The sequence below is a fragment of the Acanthisitta chloris genome, unplaced genomic scaffold (assembly GCF_000695815.1).
Source record: "Acanthisitta chloris isolate BGI_N310 unplaced genomic scaffold, ASM69581v1 scaffold5912, whole genome shotgun sequence".
Lineage (NCBI taxonomy): Eukaryota > Metazoa > Chordata > Aves > Passeriformes > Acanthisittidae > Acanthisitta > Acanthisitta chloris.
In genome coordinates, this window is record NW_008660950.1 from 45,523 (window position 1) to 63,256 (window position 17,734).

Consider the following 17,734-nt stretch of genomic DNA (forward strand, 5'->3'; position numbering starts at 1 on the left):
GTGGTGGGTCCATCCTGGGGCTGCTGGCATTGGGTCCTCTGATGGACATGGTGAAGCTTCTAGCAGCTTCTCACAGAAGCCACCTCTGTAGTCCCCACACTGCTGAGACCTGGCCACATAAAACCACTACAGTCATGTGCTGTAACCATCTATATTATACTGGGCATTTGAAACTTTTTTTTCTGAAGTGGTAATATATAGTCCTGGCACTTTATTTAGGTTGTTTAGTAACACAGAAGTGTAAACCATGTGTGAAAAAAGGGTGTACAGTGAGTGCTGCTAGATATATCTGGCTCTATTGGAGACAATGTCTGTCTGAGATTTCCCTTGCTTTGCAAAAATAATGCTATTCTGTCAGAAAAAATACAGATGATTAAGACCACTAAGACATTATTGAGCTCCTTACCATTGATTTCTGAAGTTTCACAAGCAATAGTTGTTTTTCATAGAAATAAGATTGCACATATATTTGATGTACAGTGGTTAAGATTGCTTCTCTTTTATGTAGTTTTATGTAAGTAGGATGGAAACAACGACTGTTCTGAAAGATCTGCAACCCGAAACAGAATACGTTGTTAATGTGTTTTCTGTGGTAGAAGATGAAAGCAGTGAACCTCTGATCGGCAGGCAAACAACTTGTAAGTTAGAAATGCACCTGGAATATCATGTTAACAACCACTTTGGCACCTAGGGAACTGTCCAATGAACCTGTAGCACTGTGGGCTTTCTTCTTAGCAGAAACAAATTTTTTAATTTGAATTAAAAAAATGTATTGTGTTACACTGGTGGTTCAGATCTTGCCTGGAAAACTTTAGCAAAGTGAAACCGAAGTGTGGTAAAAAATGTTTGTCCCAGCTTCTTTCCAGGCTCATAAAGTATGGCTGTGCAAGAGCAACAGACATGAATTACAAGACAGAGTTAAAAAATTACTGAAATCTGATCATATACAAATGTGTACTCCTTTTTTTTTTATGATAGATAATTATTTCCTGCTACTTCTAGACAGAATACTATAGAAAATATTTCTAACTAAGACAATTCAACAGACTGATGCCACTTCTATAAGATATAACTTAGCCCCGTTTCTACTGTGAGCTGTCTGCATGATTGATTTAGGTCTACTTATGCTGAATGCAACATTGGGTGACTTTTCTGCCTCTTTGATAATATTGAATGTTTGCTGTTCATTTCACTTCTTTCTTTTGTATTAGGCATGTCATAAACCCTTAAAATATGTACATAATTTTTATGAGTTCTGTGGTAATTTTCGATGTTTATTTAACAATTTGAGAAATACATAAAACAAAAGCAAAGGACAAAAAGTCTTTACCAGCAATGTTGCTTCATATCAGAGCATTCCTGTTGCTTTTTTGGGATATTAAAGTGTTCCAGTGCAGGCTTGTAAGATAGTTTTAGCCATGTATGTAGAAAATCTGTAGCCCCATTCAAAGTGGGATGACCATTAACTCATTCTTAAACTAAGAACCACTGCTTGCCCATCACCTTTCTCCTAACCATAGCATACACTAATACCCATGTGCAATATTCTCAGTGGTACTACATGTGATATAAAATGCAAAGAAGATGAAATATATAAATAAATAAATACTTTTTCCGAACAGTGCCAATCTCTTCAGTTAGAAACTTGAATGTTTATGACATTGGATCAACTTACATGCGAGTGAGATGGGAACCTCTCAATGGAGCTACTGGTTATTTGCTAACATATGAACCTGTGAATGCCACAGTCCCAACCACGGAGAAAGAGGTAAGAGAATTTGTCTTTGCTTCCTGTACTCCACCAAAAAGAAAATTAATAAAACCTGATAGACTATCATAATAGTCAAAAGACTGGCATGTACTTCTTGAAGTGCAGTGAACTTACTTGGATATTGTATACAATGACATCAGCCAGGAAGCTGTAAATATACTGTGAATCTCACAAACAAAATTCCCTTCAAGTTAAATCATTGCTTGCTTTTCTGCCATTGCTTTCTTCAATTTTTAAACATGTTGTGTTATTTTTCATGTGCAGATGCGTGTTGGACCATCAGTGAATGAGGTGCAGCTGGTAGATCTCATCCCCAACACTGAGTACACTTTAACAGCTTATGTATTGTTTGGTGATATCACCAGTGACCCACTCACCACCCAGGAAGTGACGTGTATGAACCTCTTGATTTTTGCTTCAGCAACATTTAATTTTAATCTTATTTCATGCAGAGTTTTTGTATATTACGTTTTGTTTAGAAGACCATCTTAACTGTGTTTTATGCTTTTCCTAACACTCATACATTTCCAAAAGTTTGCACAGGCAATTTCAATGAAAAAGGTCCAACTATTTAAAGGGGAATAAAAGAGTGTTTTCCTTGAATAATGAAGTTGGCTTGACAATCTTGAGGTCATAGTGTTTTTCAAAGGTCTCAATTTTGCTTGCATTAACTTTTAAGTCTTGTTCTCAAATTCAGATATTCTCCTAAGTGTAGAAAATACTAAGGAGACATGCCACATCAAGAAAAAAAGGAATTGATTTAAATACGACTTCCTTTTTTATACCTTTCCTTAACATTTCCTATTGACAGAGGCAAGTTTCTGGCTAGATGCATGCAGTATGTTTATTTGTGTGACCTTAAAAGGATGTTAAACACTTAACCATACATGAAAAGTGGCTGTTGTCACCAAAAGTTATGATCTTAAGCACTGATACTTCTAAAAGTATTGTTCTCATAATTTACAAAGATGAAGCTACCATATAGCTATTTTGCTCATTGCTGGGACAATAAACTCTTAAACTGTCTCATCTGATAGCCAGGACAATGAACTTCTCAGAAAATGATTGTCTCTGTTCAATGAAACACAAGAGAAGAATTTACTTCCTTCTGTGAGAGATGTCTACCTCTGCCATGAATAACATTTTCACTTAGCAATGTAATTATTTTTACAGTACCTTTGCCTGGACCCAGAGGTGTAACAATTCAGGATGTTACTCACAGCAGCATGAAGGTCCTCTGGGATCCTGCCCCAGGGAAAGTTCGAAAGTACATCCTGAGATACAAAATAGCTGATGATGCTGATGTGAAGGAGGTACATTTTTGAAAATACTAGAAAACAGTTTGATTTTGAGGAGCTAAGTTACTAAAATAATAGTGAAAGTAGTATTATAACCCAGACTGAGAGTAGAGAACATCAGTTCATGGTGATTGCAGTCAGGGAAGCGTATTGATTTCTTGGAAACTGAATAAGCACAAGATAGATTTCTTTGGGTACTACCTTCTTCCTTCTCCTCCAGAGAGGAAAAACCCTCAAACTGGCTGGAGAATTTTCCTGTGCTTTGGTAAATAACCATTTCTACTCTCTGCCTGTGTCATCTTGCCAACTTCTAAGAGCAGCTTACAATTAGGAGGACAGGATTGGGGAATAAAGATATATTAACCCCTTTGCTGACTGCCGGAACATGTGTGAGCATTGTTAGAGATGTCACTGAGTTATGTACAAGCTTTTCTTAGTTGCACTGCTAGGCATGAATCAGCTCTTGGAGGATTAAATGTGTAAGGGAATGAGAATTTTCTCAAGGTGCAGACTGCATCCTTGTTTCAAAAAAAAAGAAGCAGTGAACTAGTACTACATTTATCTGATATAATATTCTTTGAAAGGGAATTAGTAGATAGCACTCAATATCGAGTTGTAAATTTAGGAGTAAGTGCAGAATACCCTTCTGTTTTTCAGTGCAGGAATTTCTGCCATTTAATTAAATGCAGAGTTAGAAATAAAGCAATTACAATTCTTAAGTCACTATTGTTCTTCTTAGGTGGAAATTGACAGACTCAAAACCAGCATTACTCTCTCTGACCTCTCTTCCCAAACACTGTACAATGTAAAAGTTGTTGCTGTATACGATGAAGGGGAATCTCTACCAACAAATGCAGAAGCTGTCACTCGTAAGTTTTCCTAATCATTCCTGTGGTTGTGTTTGCCTTACATACTAGAGGTTGTGTGTGTTGCAATATGTTACTGAGTTTAGATGGAGCTGCTATGTAATCTGAGAAATACTTTACTTGCATTTGTAGCATTACATACAATATAATAAACTCCAGGAACCTTAGATGAGTTCAGTGTCTTACTGCAGTAAACACTGAACCTGCAGTCTGCAGAGAGTAGCTGAAGCAAAATTATTTCTGTTTAGAGGATGAAGGGGAAGTGTAGTGGTAGAATTGGTAAGAAAATATGGGGGCAGAGGTAAGATTTAGCAAGTCTATGCAGGAATCTAGGAAAGTGAGTAGGAAGCTGGGCCATATGCTAGAGGATTAGAGAGACATGATCTTCCTTCTGTTCCAAGAGAGTTTTTGCATCATGGAATGTAAACCAGTGTATACTTTTAGAGAATCATAAAGATGGAGTTTGAGTAACCTCAAGGAATAGAAGCAAAGAAATGGAGTTGCACAAGCTGTAAGAGCTGATCTCCCTACAAGAAAGGAGAAAGCAGGTATAAAGGAAGCCCTCATCCTGATCTAGGCTTAGGATTTAGCAAGGTAGTTAAACAGAAGAGCTACAATAGAAATGAACAGTGTTACTTTAGCCCTGCTCCTCATTCTGATGTGAAAAGAAGGGAAAAAGCATGCATGTGCTCTCTCTCTCTCTTTTCTTTTTCCTCCTGAATTTTTCATTCTATAGCCTGGTATTTTTAAAAAGGTGATATTTTTTGCTTGCTTTTGTGTTCTTTCTTCTATAGCTGTGGTTTTGTGTGAGTATGTGTGTAAGGAAAGAAGAGGAAAGCTCTGCCAAAGAAATTATTCTTAGTTTAATCCTCTAGTTTTACCTATTTACGTATTTCTTCCCAGTGGCTATAATATTTTGCTTCCTTAACCTACAGCTAACCTCTGTTAATTCAGTCATGGTAATGGTGTAATTCAGTCATGACTTATTTAAAGAATTTTAAGATCTGGGAGAAACTCAGGCAGGAGCTTAACCTCTGTCTGTGGGAGTTCACTCCTTCTAACTTCAAAATGTAAGAGCTAGGACTTCAGTTGTTGTGAGTAGGTATGTGAGTGGTGACCTCTACTGAGGTCAGTAGAGTTGTGTCTGTTTTATTGGGTGATGACCCATTGATGTGAACTTATGAAGGATGATTTGCTTAGTGTATGTGGGCTGGGTTATACAGCAGCTTTTTACTGTAGTTATCAGAAGTATAGTAACTGGGAGATGAATCTTTTACGTAATCTAAATCCTTTGTCTGCGTAATTCCTTTGTTCGTGTTTATTTTGTAGTTACATTTTGTGGAATATTTTTCCATTTCTCATGATAGAACCTGTGCCAGCACCAGTCAATCTCAGAATCACAGATGTAACCACAAATAGTTTCAGAGGTACTTGGGATCATGGAGCTCCAGATGTGTCTCTCTATAGAATAACCTGGGGACCCTATGGAAGATCAGAAAAACAGGAGGTGAGCACAGACAGCCACCATAAGCTTTTGTGGGCAGTCTCTCAGAGAGCATACTTTTAAACTTAGAAGTGTAATTGATAAATGGCCTTTTGTTGTGCTCAATGGAAATTCAATGAGAAGGTTTAGAACACAAACTTATAGACACTTGCAGCGATGTTACTGAGTAAAACGTTACTCGGTTGTATCCCACTCTCTGTTTTTCTGTTTTGTTTTGTTTGTTTTGTTTTGGTTTTTTATTTATTTTTTACCTTTTTTTTTTAATTTCTCCACAAGACTATCTTAAATGGGGATGAGAATAGTTTGGTCTTTGAAAATTTGAATCCAGATACATTATATGATGTCTCAGTTACTGCCATCTATCCTGATGAATCAGAAAGTGATGAGCTCATTGGCAGTGAACGGACATGTAAGTATATAAAGGGACTCTGCATGTTGTTATTTGTAGTTATTAAACCAGAAGGCATGCACATCCAGCAATTCTGAAAACTCTTTCTACTTTTTTTCTAGTACCCTTGATACCTATCACCACACAAGGTAAGATTCTGAATTTCCGGGTATGGTATTATGAAAGAAAACTCATAGCTATCTTTTTCTAAACGGATGAATGTTGTCATTGAAAAGCTGAGATCATCTAATAAATATTATTGTGTATTTAGAAGAATACTAAACACTAGATTACCACATGTTTATTATTTTGCAAACACTGCAGTTTATGTTCTCTTGCACTTAAGACATTCTGCTCTTGTTCAGGCATTCACACAGACCTAAAAGTATGAATGAAGTGGGATTTTTTTGTGAATCACATATATATATTCTTTTCTTTATTATGCTTCTCAGCTCCAAAGAGTGGCCCACGAAACCTTCAGGTGTACAATGCAACTTCACACAGTTTGACTGTGAAATGGGATCCTGCCAGTGGTCGAGTGCAGAGATACAGGATCATTTACCAGCCTATCAACGGGGATGTCCCTGAACAGTCGGTAACTGATTTTGAAGTGCTATAGATATTCAACCTTAAATGCAACCTTCTGGAAAATAACCCATTAGAATAATTTCTTTTCAAAGCACAACATTGTATATATTATTATTCACCTTTTAGGTGATATTTTTATTTGTATTGATAAGTATATATTCCTATCCTTTTCTTTCTCCCCTTTCAAATCCAAGTTAGAATGCATTTTATGGAGCAGCAATAACTTTAGATGCATACTGTTGTCTTGAAATCAGACAATCATAGAATCATAGGATTTTTAGGTTGGAAAAAAACCTTAACAGTCATCAAGTCCAACTGTTTATCTATACACAGAACTAAAAGAAAGTTAAAATGTGTTGAGGAATAAGTCAATCGTAGCAACTTTTCAATATCTGAAGGGGCTACAAGGAGCTGGAGAGGGACTGCAATGATAGGACAAGGGGTAATGGGATCAAATTGAATGAGGGGAAGTTTAGGTTAGATATTAGAAAAAAGTCTTTTACAGTGTGAGACACTGGCACAGGATGCCCAGGGAGATTGTGGCTGCCCCAACCCTGGCAGTGTTCAAAGCCAGATTGGCTAAAGTCTTGAGAAACCTGGTCTAGTGGGGAGTTTTCCCTGCCCAGGGCAGGGGATTGTGACTAGATGTTCTGTAAGGTCCATTCCAACCCCTAAAATGATATGATTCTATGAATCGACATATGTGACTGCAAGTCACAAATAGTTATCACAACAATCAGTGAAATGAACTACTATGACTTCTTACATAGTCCAGAGTTTTTCATTGTTTTCATAGTGCATTTCATGTACTCTCAGAGGACTTTGCCATGGAACATACTGTGGACAGCTGAAACTGTGTCTCACCACTCTGTGGCCAGAATAACTGGCCAGAAGATGCAGTTGCAAAAAAAAAAAATAAAAAAGCAAAACATATGTTAGATTGCTTAAGGTATTTTAATATTTTGGTATTTAGTGTTTAAGGTATTTTATACTCTTCTAATGCAATTGAGCAGCTGTAGTGACATGGAGAGCCAGTGTTGTAAGATCAGCCAGCTTTGCATGTGTTGTCAGCAAGAGCCGTGTTGACTACTGGCAGCCTACGCAACGCAGCCTGGGAATGGTAATTGAGTCAGCCTGTATATCAGAAATGTGTGCTACTTAAAAATGCCCTGTTCTGCAATGGGAGGATGTAGTGGTTATGCCAAGTGACTCAGAGGAACAGTCTCAGATGAGAACCACGTTCATTTAGTTTGCCCTTGTAATCGGAGATCACACACTTTCAGAAGTGTATCTAGGAATCTTTACTTTAGAATCAGTTGGATACTTCCACACTTTTAACTCTCTTCTGAGCAACATGCATTTGATTTGAGGTAATTGAGCTGTTGAATGAATTGAGCAATTGAATGGAAGTTTAGTGAGATGTCACTAGAACAGCAAGGAACTGCAGTAAGGTTAATTATAATCTGTAATTAGTTGCTGGTATTGGAGTAAAAGGAGAATTATGAGCATTCTGTTGAAATTTGTGCAAATGATAGAGCTATTAAATGAGTTAATGGATTTAATTATGCACAGCTGGATAGAATCCAGCAGTGGCAGTCAGAGATGCACACCTCCTTTTGAGGAGAGCACACAGAACACTCATGCTCTGTTCATGGCATTTATGTCTGTCTGCAAATAACTCAGTCATATGATCATAATTCCTTGTCTGCTTTTTTTTTTGTTACTGTGATATTTGATTAAACTGTAGTTGCTGGGTAAGTGCTAGAAGCATTCTCAACAAGAGATTGAAAATAAAATTTCTGGAAGGTTTTTATTGCTCTGTCAGATGTTTAATGGAAGCACAGATAATTTGAAGACAGCTCTGCAAAAGTGACACACTAAACTGCAGAGGCCATCATGACCAGGTTTTGAAAGACAAACAGATACTAAAATGTAGAGACAGCCATGATGGGATAAGAAAAGCATTTATGCTTTGAACTGAGCTTTGTATACTTGAGTACAAATAAAAAAGTTTCATTGTAAGTTAGAATAATCATCTTCTATGAAATGTGAAGTTATATAAATGCTTGCCCTTTATCAGTTCTTCATTATTGAATGCTTTTAAGTGTTATGACAAACACATTAGCCAAATAGGCTTTGAAAATGTGCAGATAGTCTTAAAAGTATAAAGGATTCTTTTGAGCAAGTGTAATTACACACAATTAAAATCCAAAAAGCTCATGATTCACAAGTGTTGAAGATCTAAGTGTTGTTCTCAGTGCCCTTTAAATCTTTTACGTGGTGAAGATTATATGGAAAGTAAAAGTTGGAATGAAAGATGATAGACTTAACAAAGATGTTTTAGAATCTGAAGTATCATGCTGTAAATCCAAGAGAAACTATAGATGTTGATACAATATCTATACAATAACTATTGTATCAAATGTACATTAGAAATCTACAGAGTGTTGGAATTTATTCCATGCTTGCATTCTACCTGAGAGTGGAGCATAAAGAGCCCAACCCAAAAGCTATCAAAACAACTTTCCACTCTGCACCAACTGCTTGCATTCTTCACTACAGCAGTAAGCACAAAAGACAGTATAAAAGAGATTGTAATATTTTTCTTTTGTTTTACTGCAGACTATGGTTGGAGGGCGACAGAACAGTGTGGTGATACAGAAGCTGCAGCCTGACACACCATATGCTATTACTGTGTCATCCATGTATGCAGATGGTGAAGGGGGAAGAATGACAGGACGAGGCAGAACCAGTAAGTAACTTCTGCAGATGTTCTTATTAGGTGTGAAACAATACTGATTGTTTAATCAAATTCGCAGTGAAAAATGTATTGTGGTGAAATTCAACCCATCTGTATTTGTCCTTTGTCCTTTGGTGGATTTTAAGTACCTAAAGTACAAAGAACTGTCAGTCTAGTGGCTGTAGAGAAACCCTGGACCACTACCTTAGACTGGATGCCCAGGGCTTAAAGCTGAGAGAAACACTAATGTTACTGTGGAACTTCTTCCTCATTTTAGTTTGTTTAGTTGTTTTGTGCCACAATTTAGTAAACACCTTAAAGCATCTGAAGACATGTAACTTTCATTTGTGTGCGGTTAAGTTTGCTGTTTTCCTACCAGCACCTTCAGTTCAGAGGCTTCACACTGTGCAATTTGAGATGCTACAGTTCTATCTTGATGCATTGTTTTGATCCTTCTGTAGAAGTCACTGAGTGATTTGCTATCAGAGACACTTCGGGCACAAACCCCAATTAACTACATTTAATTAATGAATGAACTATACATTTATTAATTCATGGCAATGTGTTTGGTGAGGAATGTAGAAAACAATCCTAACTGATTGTGTAATTCTAAAATAGTGTCCTGAAATAATTTTTTCTTACTATATTTATCATTGCTTATGCTGTTGGATGGAGCTGTTGGGCTCTGATTAATGAAGACAAATAACATTTAACATGAACTACTAAACCTGTTGTTTTTTAAATTTCCTAACTATACACCACATAGGAATGACCTAACAGCACAGGTGAGACAATGTTGTTCCATATTTCTGACAGCTCATTTTTCTGTTTCAGAACCTCTCACTACTGTGAAGAACTTGCTGGTTTATGACCCAACCACCAGTACTCTGAATATTCGATGGGATCATGCAGAAGGAAGTCCTCGCCAGTATAAAGTGTTTTATGGACCTACAGCTGGAGGTGCAGAAGAAATGGTAAATTCTTCATGTGGATCTCACTAACTGACTCAAATAAATGATGGCTCATGGTGCTAGTGAGAGAAATGTTGCTGAAAGAAGTGGGTCTTGTTTGCCTAGGCACTGCCTTCCTTTCTGTTCATAGCTACCCTGGAGGAAAAGCAGAGTACTTTCATGAAATCCAGTTTCTCCTGTATGTAGTACAGATAGTCTGATTTTATAGAGTAGACTATCAGTGATTAGTTCCTAGCACAGGGACTTAATGCCCACACAATTTTTTGTTTATGTGTAGGTCAGTGTGTGTGTGAATGTAGAGCTGACTTCAGTGTGGGCAGAAGGCTATAAAGTTAGCAGACCTCATTTCTACCCATTTTTACTGCTAAGGAGTTGTGACTGTAGGCAGTCTGCTGTGATGATATTTGTGAAAGCAGAAAAATCCACATTCTAATCATCTGAGCACAAAAAGACTTGAAAATGGGAACCCTTGCTGCAGAATGGAAAAATATTAATATTTCCCAATTGTGTTTCATTTTCCACGTCTGTGCAATTTGATAGGCCCATGAAATAAGTGGTACAGGAATTGCCACTGTTTAAATAGCATCCAGAGTGCTACAGATGACAAATACTCTTAAATGCTGTGGAGTTTTATTTTCTAGCATGAGCTGCTCATTACTTCTTGTCATTAGAATGTTGTAGTGTTATGTAATGTTTATTTTTTTATTTAGAAAGTGACCTTTTAATGCCTCTGAGCTGCTAAATAGTAGTCATTAAAGAGATCACTGGGGATTCTGTTACTATTAGTAGTAGAATTATTATCTCCCAAAAATGGAGTTAGCTGTAAGGGGTTATATAGGAGAGCATAGAACTTAATCATTTTTCTAAAGTCTGAGGCAGAACCTTCTTGGAAGGCAATTCCAGAAGATACCATGAACTGTGTTACTTTATGCTTCAGTTTTTGTAAAGGTTTTATCACAGTCTGGAAATAAGATGGGGTAGAGAAGTAAGTCAAAAACAAAAAAGCTTAAACTTTTTTTGCATATTTATATAAGTGTCATATCCCTACCCTGCTTTTTAAATTTAGACCACAGTACCAGGAAACACAAACTATGTCATCCTGAGGACTCTTGAACCCAACACACCGTACACTGTCACTGTGGTTCCAGTTTTCCCAGAGGGGGATGGTGGACGTGTCTCTGACACTGGAAGAACTTGTAAGTAAAATAGTCCTTTTCAAGAGAGGGTTAGGATTTCTTTTGTGTGAGTGGCTCAGATCATGAGAAATTGATTTTGCATCAAAATTGGCACCTTATTTTCCCTAAAGCTAAAACATAAATGCAAAAATCTCTCTTTACCTCCTTGGTTATTGTTGCAGCTCTGTAACTTATTTTTTCTTTCCTTATTTGAGAGGAGGCCTTCAGTTCAGTTAGCTCAGGCAAGCTCAGCTGCTAAGTCATGCAGCAAATTTACTGTCTACTTCACAGAATACTAGAATTTTAATCATAGTTCCAGTAGCAATATCAGCTAACAAACAGCAAATATTGGTGTTAATCCATGCTAATGTCCATACCATGTACTTAAAATTCTCCAGGAGTCTGAGCTCCTTGTTGCCAACATGAGCTAAAATGTGTAGTTTTGTGGCTACTTTTCATAAGTATCTGATTAACAATAGGGTAACAAAGTGTTATGATCATACCTTCAGTTTGCAGTATAAACATGGACTTGACTGCCTGGCACAGAAGTTTGGAAAGACTTATACTGAGATTCTTAGGTTTGCAGATTTTGGGCTAACAAAAATAATGTGTTTATCTTGGGCTAATATTCTTTTCAGCTTCCTTTGAGAACTGTTGTAAATTCAAGTAGAAATAGAACTTACATAAGCAACTTTGTAAAGCTTGATTTAAATTATCCTTGATCTAGTGGAGAGAGGAACACCAAGAAACATTCATGTTTACAATCCCACACCAAACAGCATGAATGTCCGATGGGAACCTGCTCCTGGTCCAGTACAGCAATACAGAATTAATTATGCTCCACTATCTGGCCCAAGGCCATCAGAATCTGTAAGTAATTTCAGTTTTATACTCTTTGTCCAAATTGTGTGGAGGATATTGCTTCCTTCAATGAGTGTAAAATAGGAATAATAAGCTCAGGTCAACTGTCTGTCCAGGATTGTCTTTCCTGAAAACACAGTGTCTACAGGAGTTTACTCCACTGCAAGTAAAGGCTTAATTTGGTGCAATTAAAGAAATAGGAAATAAGGCTCTCCCATTTACAAGTGTATTGAGGATTGAGTATCCTTTATCATATTGTATAGATGGGTTAAATTAATTTTTCTTTTTTTAAGAGTGAAAGAAACAACAAATATTTATTAGGAAATGTGTAATTATGAAACCAGATGCCGAGTTTATGTGATTTTATAAATAAACCATCTGCTTAGCCCAAATTGTTAGTGTTTAGGTAGGTCTTGGTGAGCAGTGAAACCTGGATATGGGTAAAACTTTGCCCTCCAGATAAGAACAGTTCTTGGATTTGTGTAGAAGTAAGTGCAGTTTTAAAGTTGACAGTGAATGTACTCACACCATATAGTACATTACAGGTCAGTATGTTTTTATGTAAGTCTAAGAATTTTTAATTAATAATTTGTATCTGTAAAGTGAAATTGCATATTACTTTACACATGAGTGGGAGCCTGGTTTCTGTTCCTGAATGTTCTTTTTTTCCTGAACTATTTTCATGTGAAAATGTCAAAAATTAACAATTCTATTTGCCAAATATGAGCTCCTTATGTATTTTTTGTTTGTTTTTTTTTCTTGCACATGCTATTGAATTTTTATCAATATTATTTGGTTATTTAAAATTTGTAGTATTTTTTCTTGGACAGTGTGCAGCATAGTTATGTTCCAATTTTTTCTAAATTTCATTTAAATTGTTTTCTAACAAGGCATGGTATAAACTGAAGCTTTATTTATATAGGTGTTTTTTGTTTCTGTTTTAGATTGTGGTTCCAGGCAACACTCGTGATGTGATTCTGGAGCGCTTGACTCCTGACACTGCTTACTCAATAAATGTTATAGCTCTGTATGCAGATGGAGAGGGAAATCCAAGCCAAGCACAGGGAAGAACATGTAAGAGACAATCAATACTTGTATTGTGAACTATATGTCAAAATTGGGGTGTGAAGTATTTGGTTACAGTCACAAATAATTTAAGCCATATAATGCAACCCTGAGATTAATGTGTCTGAGTTATGTCTGAAGCAATTACAGGCTTTCATGGGAGGGAGCTCTTGCTATGTTGTCTGTCAGTTGTGGTACATGCATAATCACCAATGTAATTTTCACTTGTGAAATAAGCCTAATTTGAATGTGGAAGAGTTTAAAGGCTGTTCTTAAAAATCCAATTACAGATAAATAAGAATTTGCCTTTATTTGCCTTTACCCAACACATTAAGATGAGTTCAATTTTCTGTCAACAGAAAAAAATGTGATCTATGTTCTGTGTCTGACATGGTAATTGCACGTGTTGGCCTCCCCAGATGTTTTTTTGCTGGTGATGCCTAAACACCAAAACCTTCTTGTTACAACTTAGCTCATGGGATCTTGGTTGGCTTACACTTGGCTTCATCAAAATTCATTCTAGAGATAGCATGCGCAAAAACTGTCTATAGCAAGAATAGCTCGTCTTTCTTTTGCTGCTTGTATCCTCTCTCTGCTAAATCCCTGAGCTCACCTAAACCTTGTAGATGTGACAGGCTACAGTTATACTTGTCTGCAAGAGTCTGAGAAGTAGAATGTATGTAGATGCTCACTTTGTATGTCTTCTTGATGTTCTGTCTTCTATCCTGCTCCAGTTCCTCCAGTGAGGCCCTATTTCTATTTAAGACCTCCAGCTACTGCTGTATTATCATTGACTTAATCTACCTGTGTATATTTATTCAGGGTTTCAGGAAGGACCCTTAGCTTTGGTTTCAGGGCAACATTTAGCTCAATGAGGGTGACACTGAACTGGTAGTATCATGCTCCATACAGCCTTCTTTATTTTTGCTCTTTAGTGCCTCGCAGTGGTCCAAGGAATGTGAGAGTGTTTGGTGAGACCACAAACAGTCTTTCTGTACAATGGGATCATGCTGATGGGCCAGTCCAGCAGTACAGAATCATTTATTCACCCACTGTGGGAGACCCTATTGATGAATATGTAAGTTCTGTAATTCCTTAGTAAGCTTTCAGTTGATTCATCAGGCTACAAAAATCCAAAGGCACCCGTTCTACATGTAGTACATTTTGCTGGCTCTGTGGGTTCTTAGGCCATTGTTAATGCTGAGAAGCTGTGGTGCATGAAATAGTTTTGTTTACATGAAGAACATATATGGTTTAATGAAACAACTTATGTGTAAAATAATGTTAAATATGTGAGTCACATGTTAATCAGATGATTCTGAGCAGAACCTGCTTCCTGACATTTGGTTCAAACATGCTACAGTGAACAGCCATCTATTACTTCACACACTATTCATTATGAAGTCAGTGTGCTCAGATACAGAATAAACATAAGTCTGCATTTTATATATTGAAGAGAATTGGCAGAGTTTAATAAGAAAACAATAGTAATGTTGATTCAGCACCCAACTTGCTCTTGTAAGTTTCAGTGTGAATTGTGTTTGTGTTTCATTTCCTGCAGCTTAATGATAGCACAAGTTAATCTGAATCTTATAAACTCTTGGATTATTTATAGCAAAGTTAAACGCAGATCCTGTAGAGGTCAATGGCAGAATTTCTGTTTAATGCCACCAGTCAAAATGTAACATGTATAGAGTGCTATTTAAATGCTGCCATTGCTTATATATTATTGTAGAGTGCATGCTGAAAATTCACCATTTGAAAATTCCCTACTGGACCTATTACTCAGAACAAACATATTTATTAACACACATATCTTCTTTGCAGAAAATATTGGACATTTCATGAAAACATTAAATCTCAAACAACAAATTTTAATCAAGTGTTAATAGAAAATGCTGACTGGCACATGGTTTTGAGATAGATACCTCACAGAATCACAGAATGAACTGGGTTGGAAAAGGTGTCCAAGATCATCAAGTCCAACCTTACTGTGGTTACTAGACCATGGCACCAAGTGCCACATCCAGTCTCAGCTTGAAAACCTCCAGGGATGGTGAATCCACCACCTCCCTGGGCAGCTCATTCCAATGCCTGATCACTCTCTCTGTAAAAAATCTCTTCCTAATATCCAATCTAAACCTCTCCTGGCAAAGCTTGAGTCTGTGCCCTCATGTCCTGCTGCTGGTTGCCTGGGAGAAGAGACCAACCCCCACCTGACTCCAACCTCCTGTCAGGGAGTTGCAGAGGGTGATAAGGTCTCCCCTGAGCCTCCTGTTTTCGAGGCTAAACACCCCCAACTCCCTCAGCCTCTCCTCATGGCACTTGTGCTTGAGTCCCTTTACCAGCCTCGTTGCTCTTCTCTGGACCCACTCCAGCACTTCAATATCCCAACCTCAAGTTGCTTTCCAGAGTTTCAGTGCTTTATGGCCACTTTAAGGAGCCCTCCTCTTCTGTGAGGGAACAGTACTGAAATCTTGGTGAGGGACTGCAGCATCTCAGTCTGATATGAGGGTTGTGAATGAAGAGTCAATTTGATTTATCTCTTTGTGCTGACCACAATGTTTTGTAATTTAAAATAACAAATAATAATATTTGCTAAGAGGTTTAAGATATTCTGAATGACATTTTCTGTAGAGGACATAAAAAAGTACTCCAAATGTCAAGGGAAATTTTTGTTTCCAGTTACAGTCATTATTGATCAGTTTCAAGACTGTGAATTTGTTTACCTCTGTTACTGTGTTCTAGACTACAGTTCCTGGAATAAGAAATAATGTGATACTGCAACCACTACAATCAGATACACCATATAAAATTACTGTTGTTGCTGTGTATGAAGATGGAGATGGTGGACAACTGACTGGAAATGGCAGAACTGGTAATCAGTTTTCATGTTGTATATTTTTAGAACATAAGACATATTCCTTGAGCACACCAACACTGTTAAGGTTTCATTACGTAATTAGGTTGTTAACATGATTGTTACCTGACAGAGTAACAATGTGCATTTCTAGAGGTTGAAAAACAATCAGTAGTCTTATTAGAGTGGTTTTCTTTCTTTTTAGTGGGCCTGCTTCCTCCTCAAAATATGTATATAACTGATGAATGGTATACACGATTCAGAGTTTCCTGGGATCCTTCACCATCCCCTGTTCTTGGCTATAAAATTGTCTACAAACCTGTGGGTAAGAAAACCTGTTGAATTGTAGAGACTGAATTGTATATTTCAAATTTAGTACAGTGACCTGACTTGGCTTTCACCACTTTAATACCTCTTGTCCTTCTAAGACTATGAACTGGTGTATGTGAGATGAGCATTGGACAAGAATTTAGGTACTAGTGTCCTTCAGAACCTTTGTGTGACGGTCAAGCATTACATGTACCTTTCTAGAAGTTAAACACAAACATTGCACAATAGCCTGCAAAACTATGTGTATGTTCTGTTTGCAACATTCTAATATGCTAAAATTTAAGAAATCAGTATGCCTTGTTTTAGAAAAAATTACATCAACACTTAGTGATGTGTGAGAGATGGAGAATAGTTTTGCAGCTCATGTAATCATGATTTTTTTCTCTCTGTACTTCCTTAATGCTTCCTTTCAATCCAAGGTTCAAATGAGCCCATGGAGGTTTTTGTGGGAGAAGTGACTTCCTATACCTTGCATAACCTGTCTCCCAGTACTACTTATGATGTAAATGTTTATGCCCAGTATGATTCTGGAATGAGTATACCTCTGACAGATCAAGGCACTACATGTAAGTCAAACTAATTTTGTTGTAGTCATGCTAGATGCAATGCTGATCTCAGATAGCATTGATTAAGAGAAGATTTCTAAGGCTGGTTGTTAGAAAGCATAAGTATCCTCTCATGGAGAATACTTATCATCTGTCCACGATATAGATCTTAAAAACACTAAGCTTGGGAACAGTAATGAAGATATATATTTTAAGTAATGATTTGATGATAGAGAATTTACTAGTCTACTTCCTAAATTTTTATTGAGCTATAGCTGGAGTCAATCTTTAGCTGTCTCCAAGGTACTACAGAATCTAACCATGCTAAGCAGGTCTAGGCTTTTTGCCTATAGTTTCAGAAGGAGAGGATTTTGATTATGGCCTCAGCTAAGAAACTTCTAAATATTTCTTCAGTTAAGATAAATCAAGTATCCTGAGGTTTTTTTTTTAACTGAGTTTTTTCATACTCCCAGATATATGACTCAGATTTTGATTTTGGGAAGTTTCTTATTTTATACAGAAATAAACTTAAATCATGTGAAAACTCATAAAATGGGCTGCTACCTAATAGAGGAAGGCTGTCAGATTTTTGGTCTTTGTAAGTAGCTAGGCAGGGATATCTAGGGTGTAACATAAAGAGATTTGACTAGATTTGCTCTTTTTTGATGTGTTTTCATAAATTGAGTTCTAGACCAGCACTGCAAATACGATTTTTATTTTGGTGTGCTTTATCCATTGCATACTATTTTCCAGAGAACAATATATCTCTTTC

At 37.0% G+C, this 17,734-nt stretch overlaps 1 protein-coding gene across 1 annotated transcript in view; it reads left to right on the plus strand.

The window, feature by feature from the left end:
• The window catches only part of COL12A1 (collagen, type XII, alpha 1), a gene marked incomplete at its 3' end in the record, with an annotated part of 63,270 nt that overhangs the window by 43,293 nt on the left and 2,243 nt on the right, over positions 1 to 17,734 (plus strand). The window contains exons 22-40 of the mRNA XM_009070026.1: positions 509 to 638; positions 1,623 to 1,768; positions 2,036 to 2,165; positions 2,945 to 3,084; positions 3,809 to 3,938; positions 5,303 to 5,442; positions 5,716 to 5,848; positions 5,950 to 5,976; positions 6,280 to 6,422; positions 9,038 to 9,167; positions 9,990 to 10,129; positions 11,193 to 11,322; positions 12,029 to 12,171; positions 13,107 to 13,236; positions 14,163 to 14,305; positions 15,976 to 16,105; positions 16,293 to 16,412; positions 16,837 to 16,981; positions 17,721 to 17,734. The exon at positions 17,721 to 17,734 is cut by the window's right edge and continues 126 nt beyond it. Of these exons, the coding sequence (XP_009068274.1) occupies positions 509 to 638; positions 1,623 to 1,768; positions 2,036 to 2,165; positions 2,945 to 3,084; positions 3,809 to 3,938; positions 5,303 to 5,442; positions 5,716 to 5,848; positions 5,950 to 5,976; positions 6,280 to 6,422; positions 9,038 to 9,167; positions 9,990 to 10,129; positions 11,193 to 11,322; positions 12,029 to 12,171; positions 13,107 to 13,236; positions 14,163 to 14,305; positions 15,976 to 16,105; positions 16,293 to 16,412; positions 16,837 to 16,981; positions 17,721 to 17,734 (2,344 nt within the window). The remainder of the gene's footprint in view (positions 1 to 508; positions 639 to 1,622; positions 1,769 to 2,035; positions 2,166 to 2,944; positions 3,085 to 3,808; positions 3,939 to 5,302; positions 5,443 to 5,715; positions 5,849 to 5,949; positions 5,977 to 6,279; positions 6,423 to 9,037; positions 9,168 to 9,989; positions 10,130 to 11,192; positions 11,323 to 12,028; positions 12,172 to 13,106; positions 13,237 to 14,162; positions 14,306 to 15,975; positions 16,106 to 16,292; positions 16,413 to 16,836; positions 16,982 to 17,720) is intronic.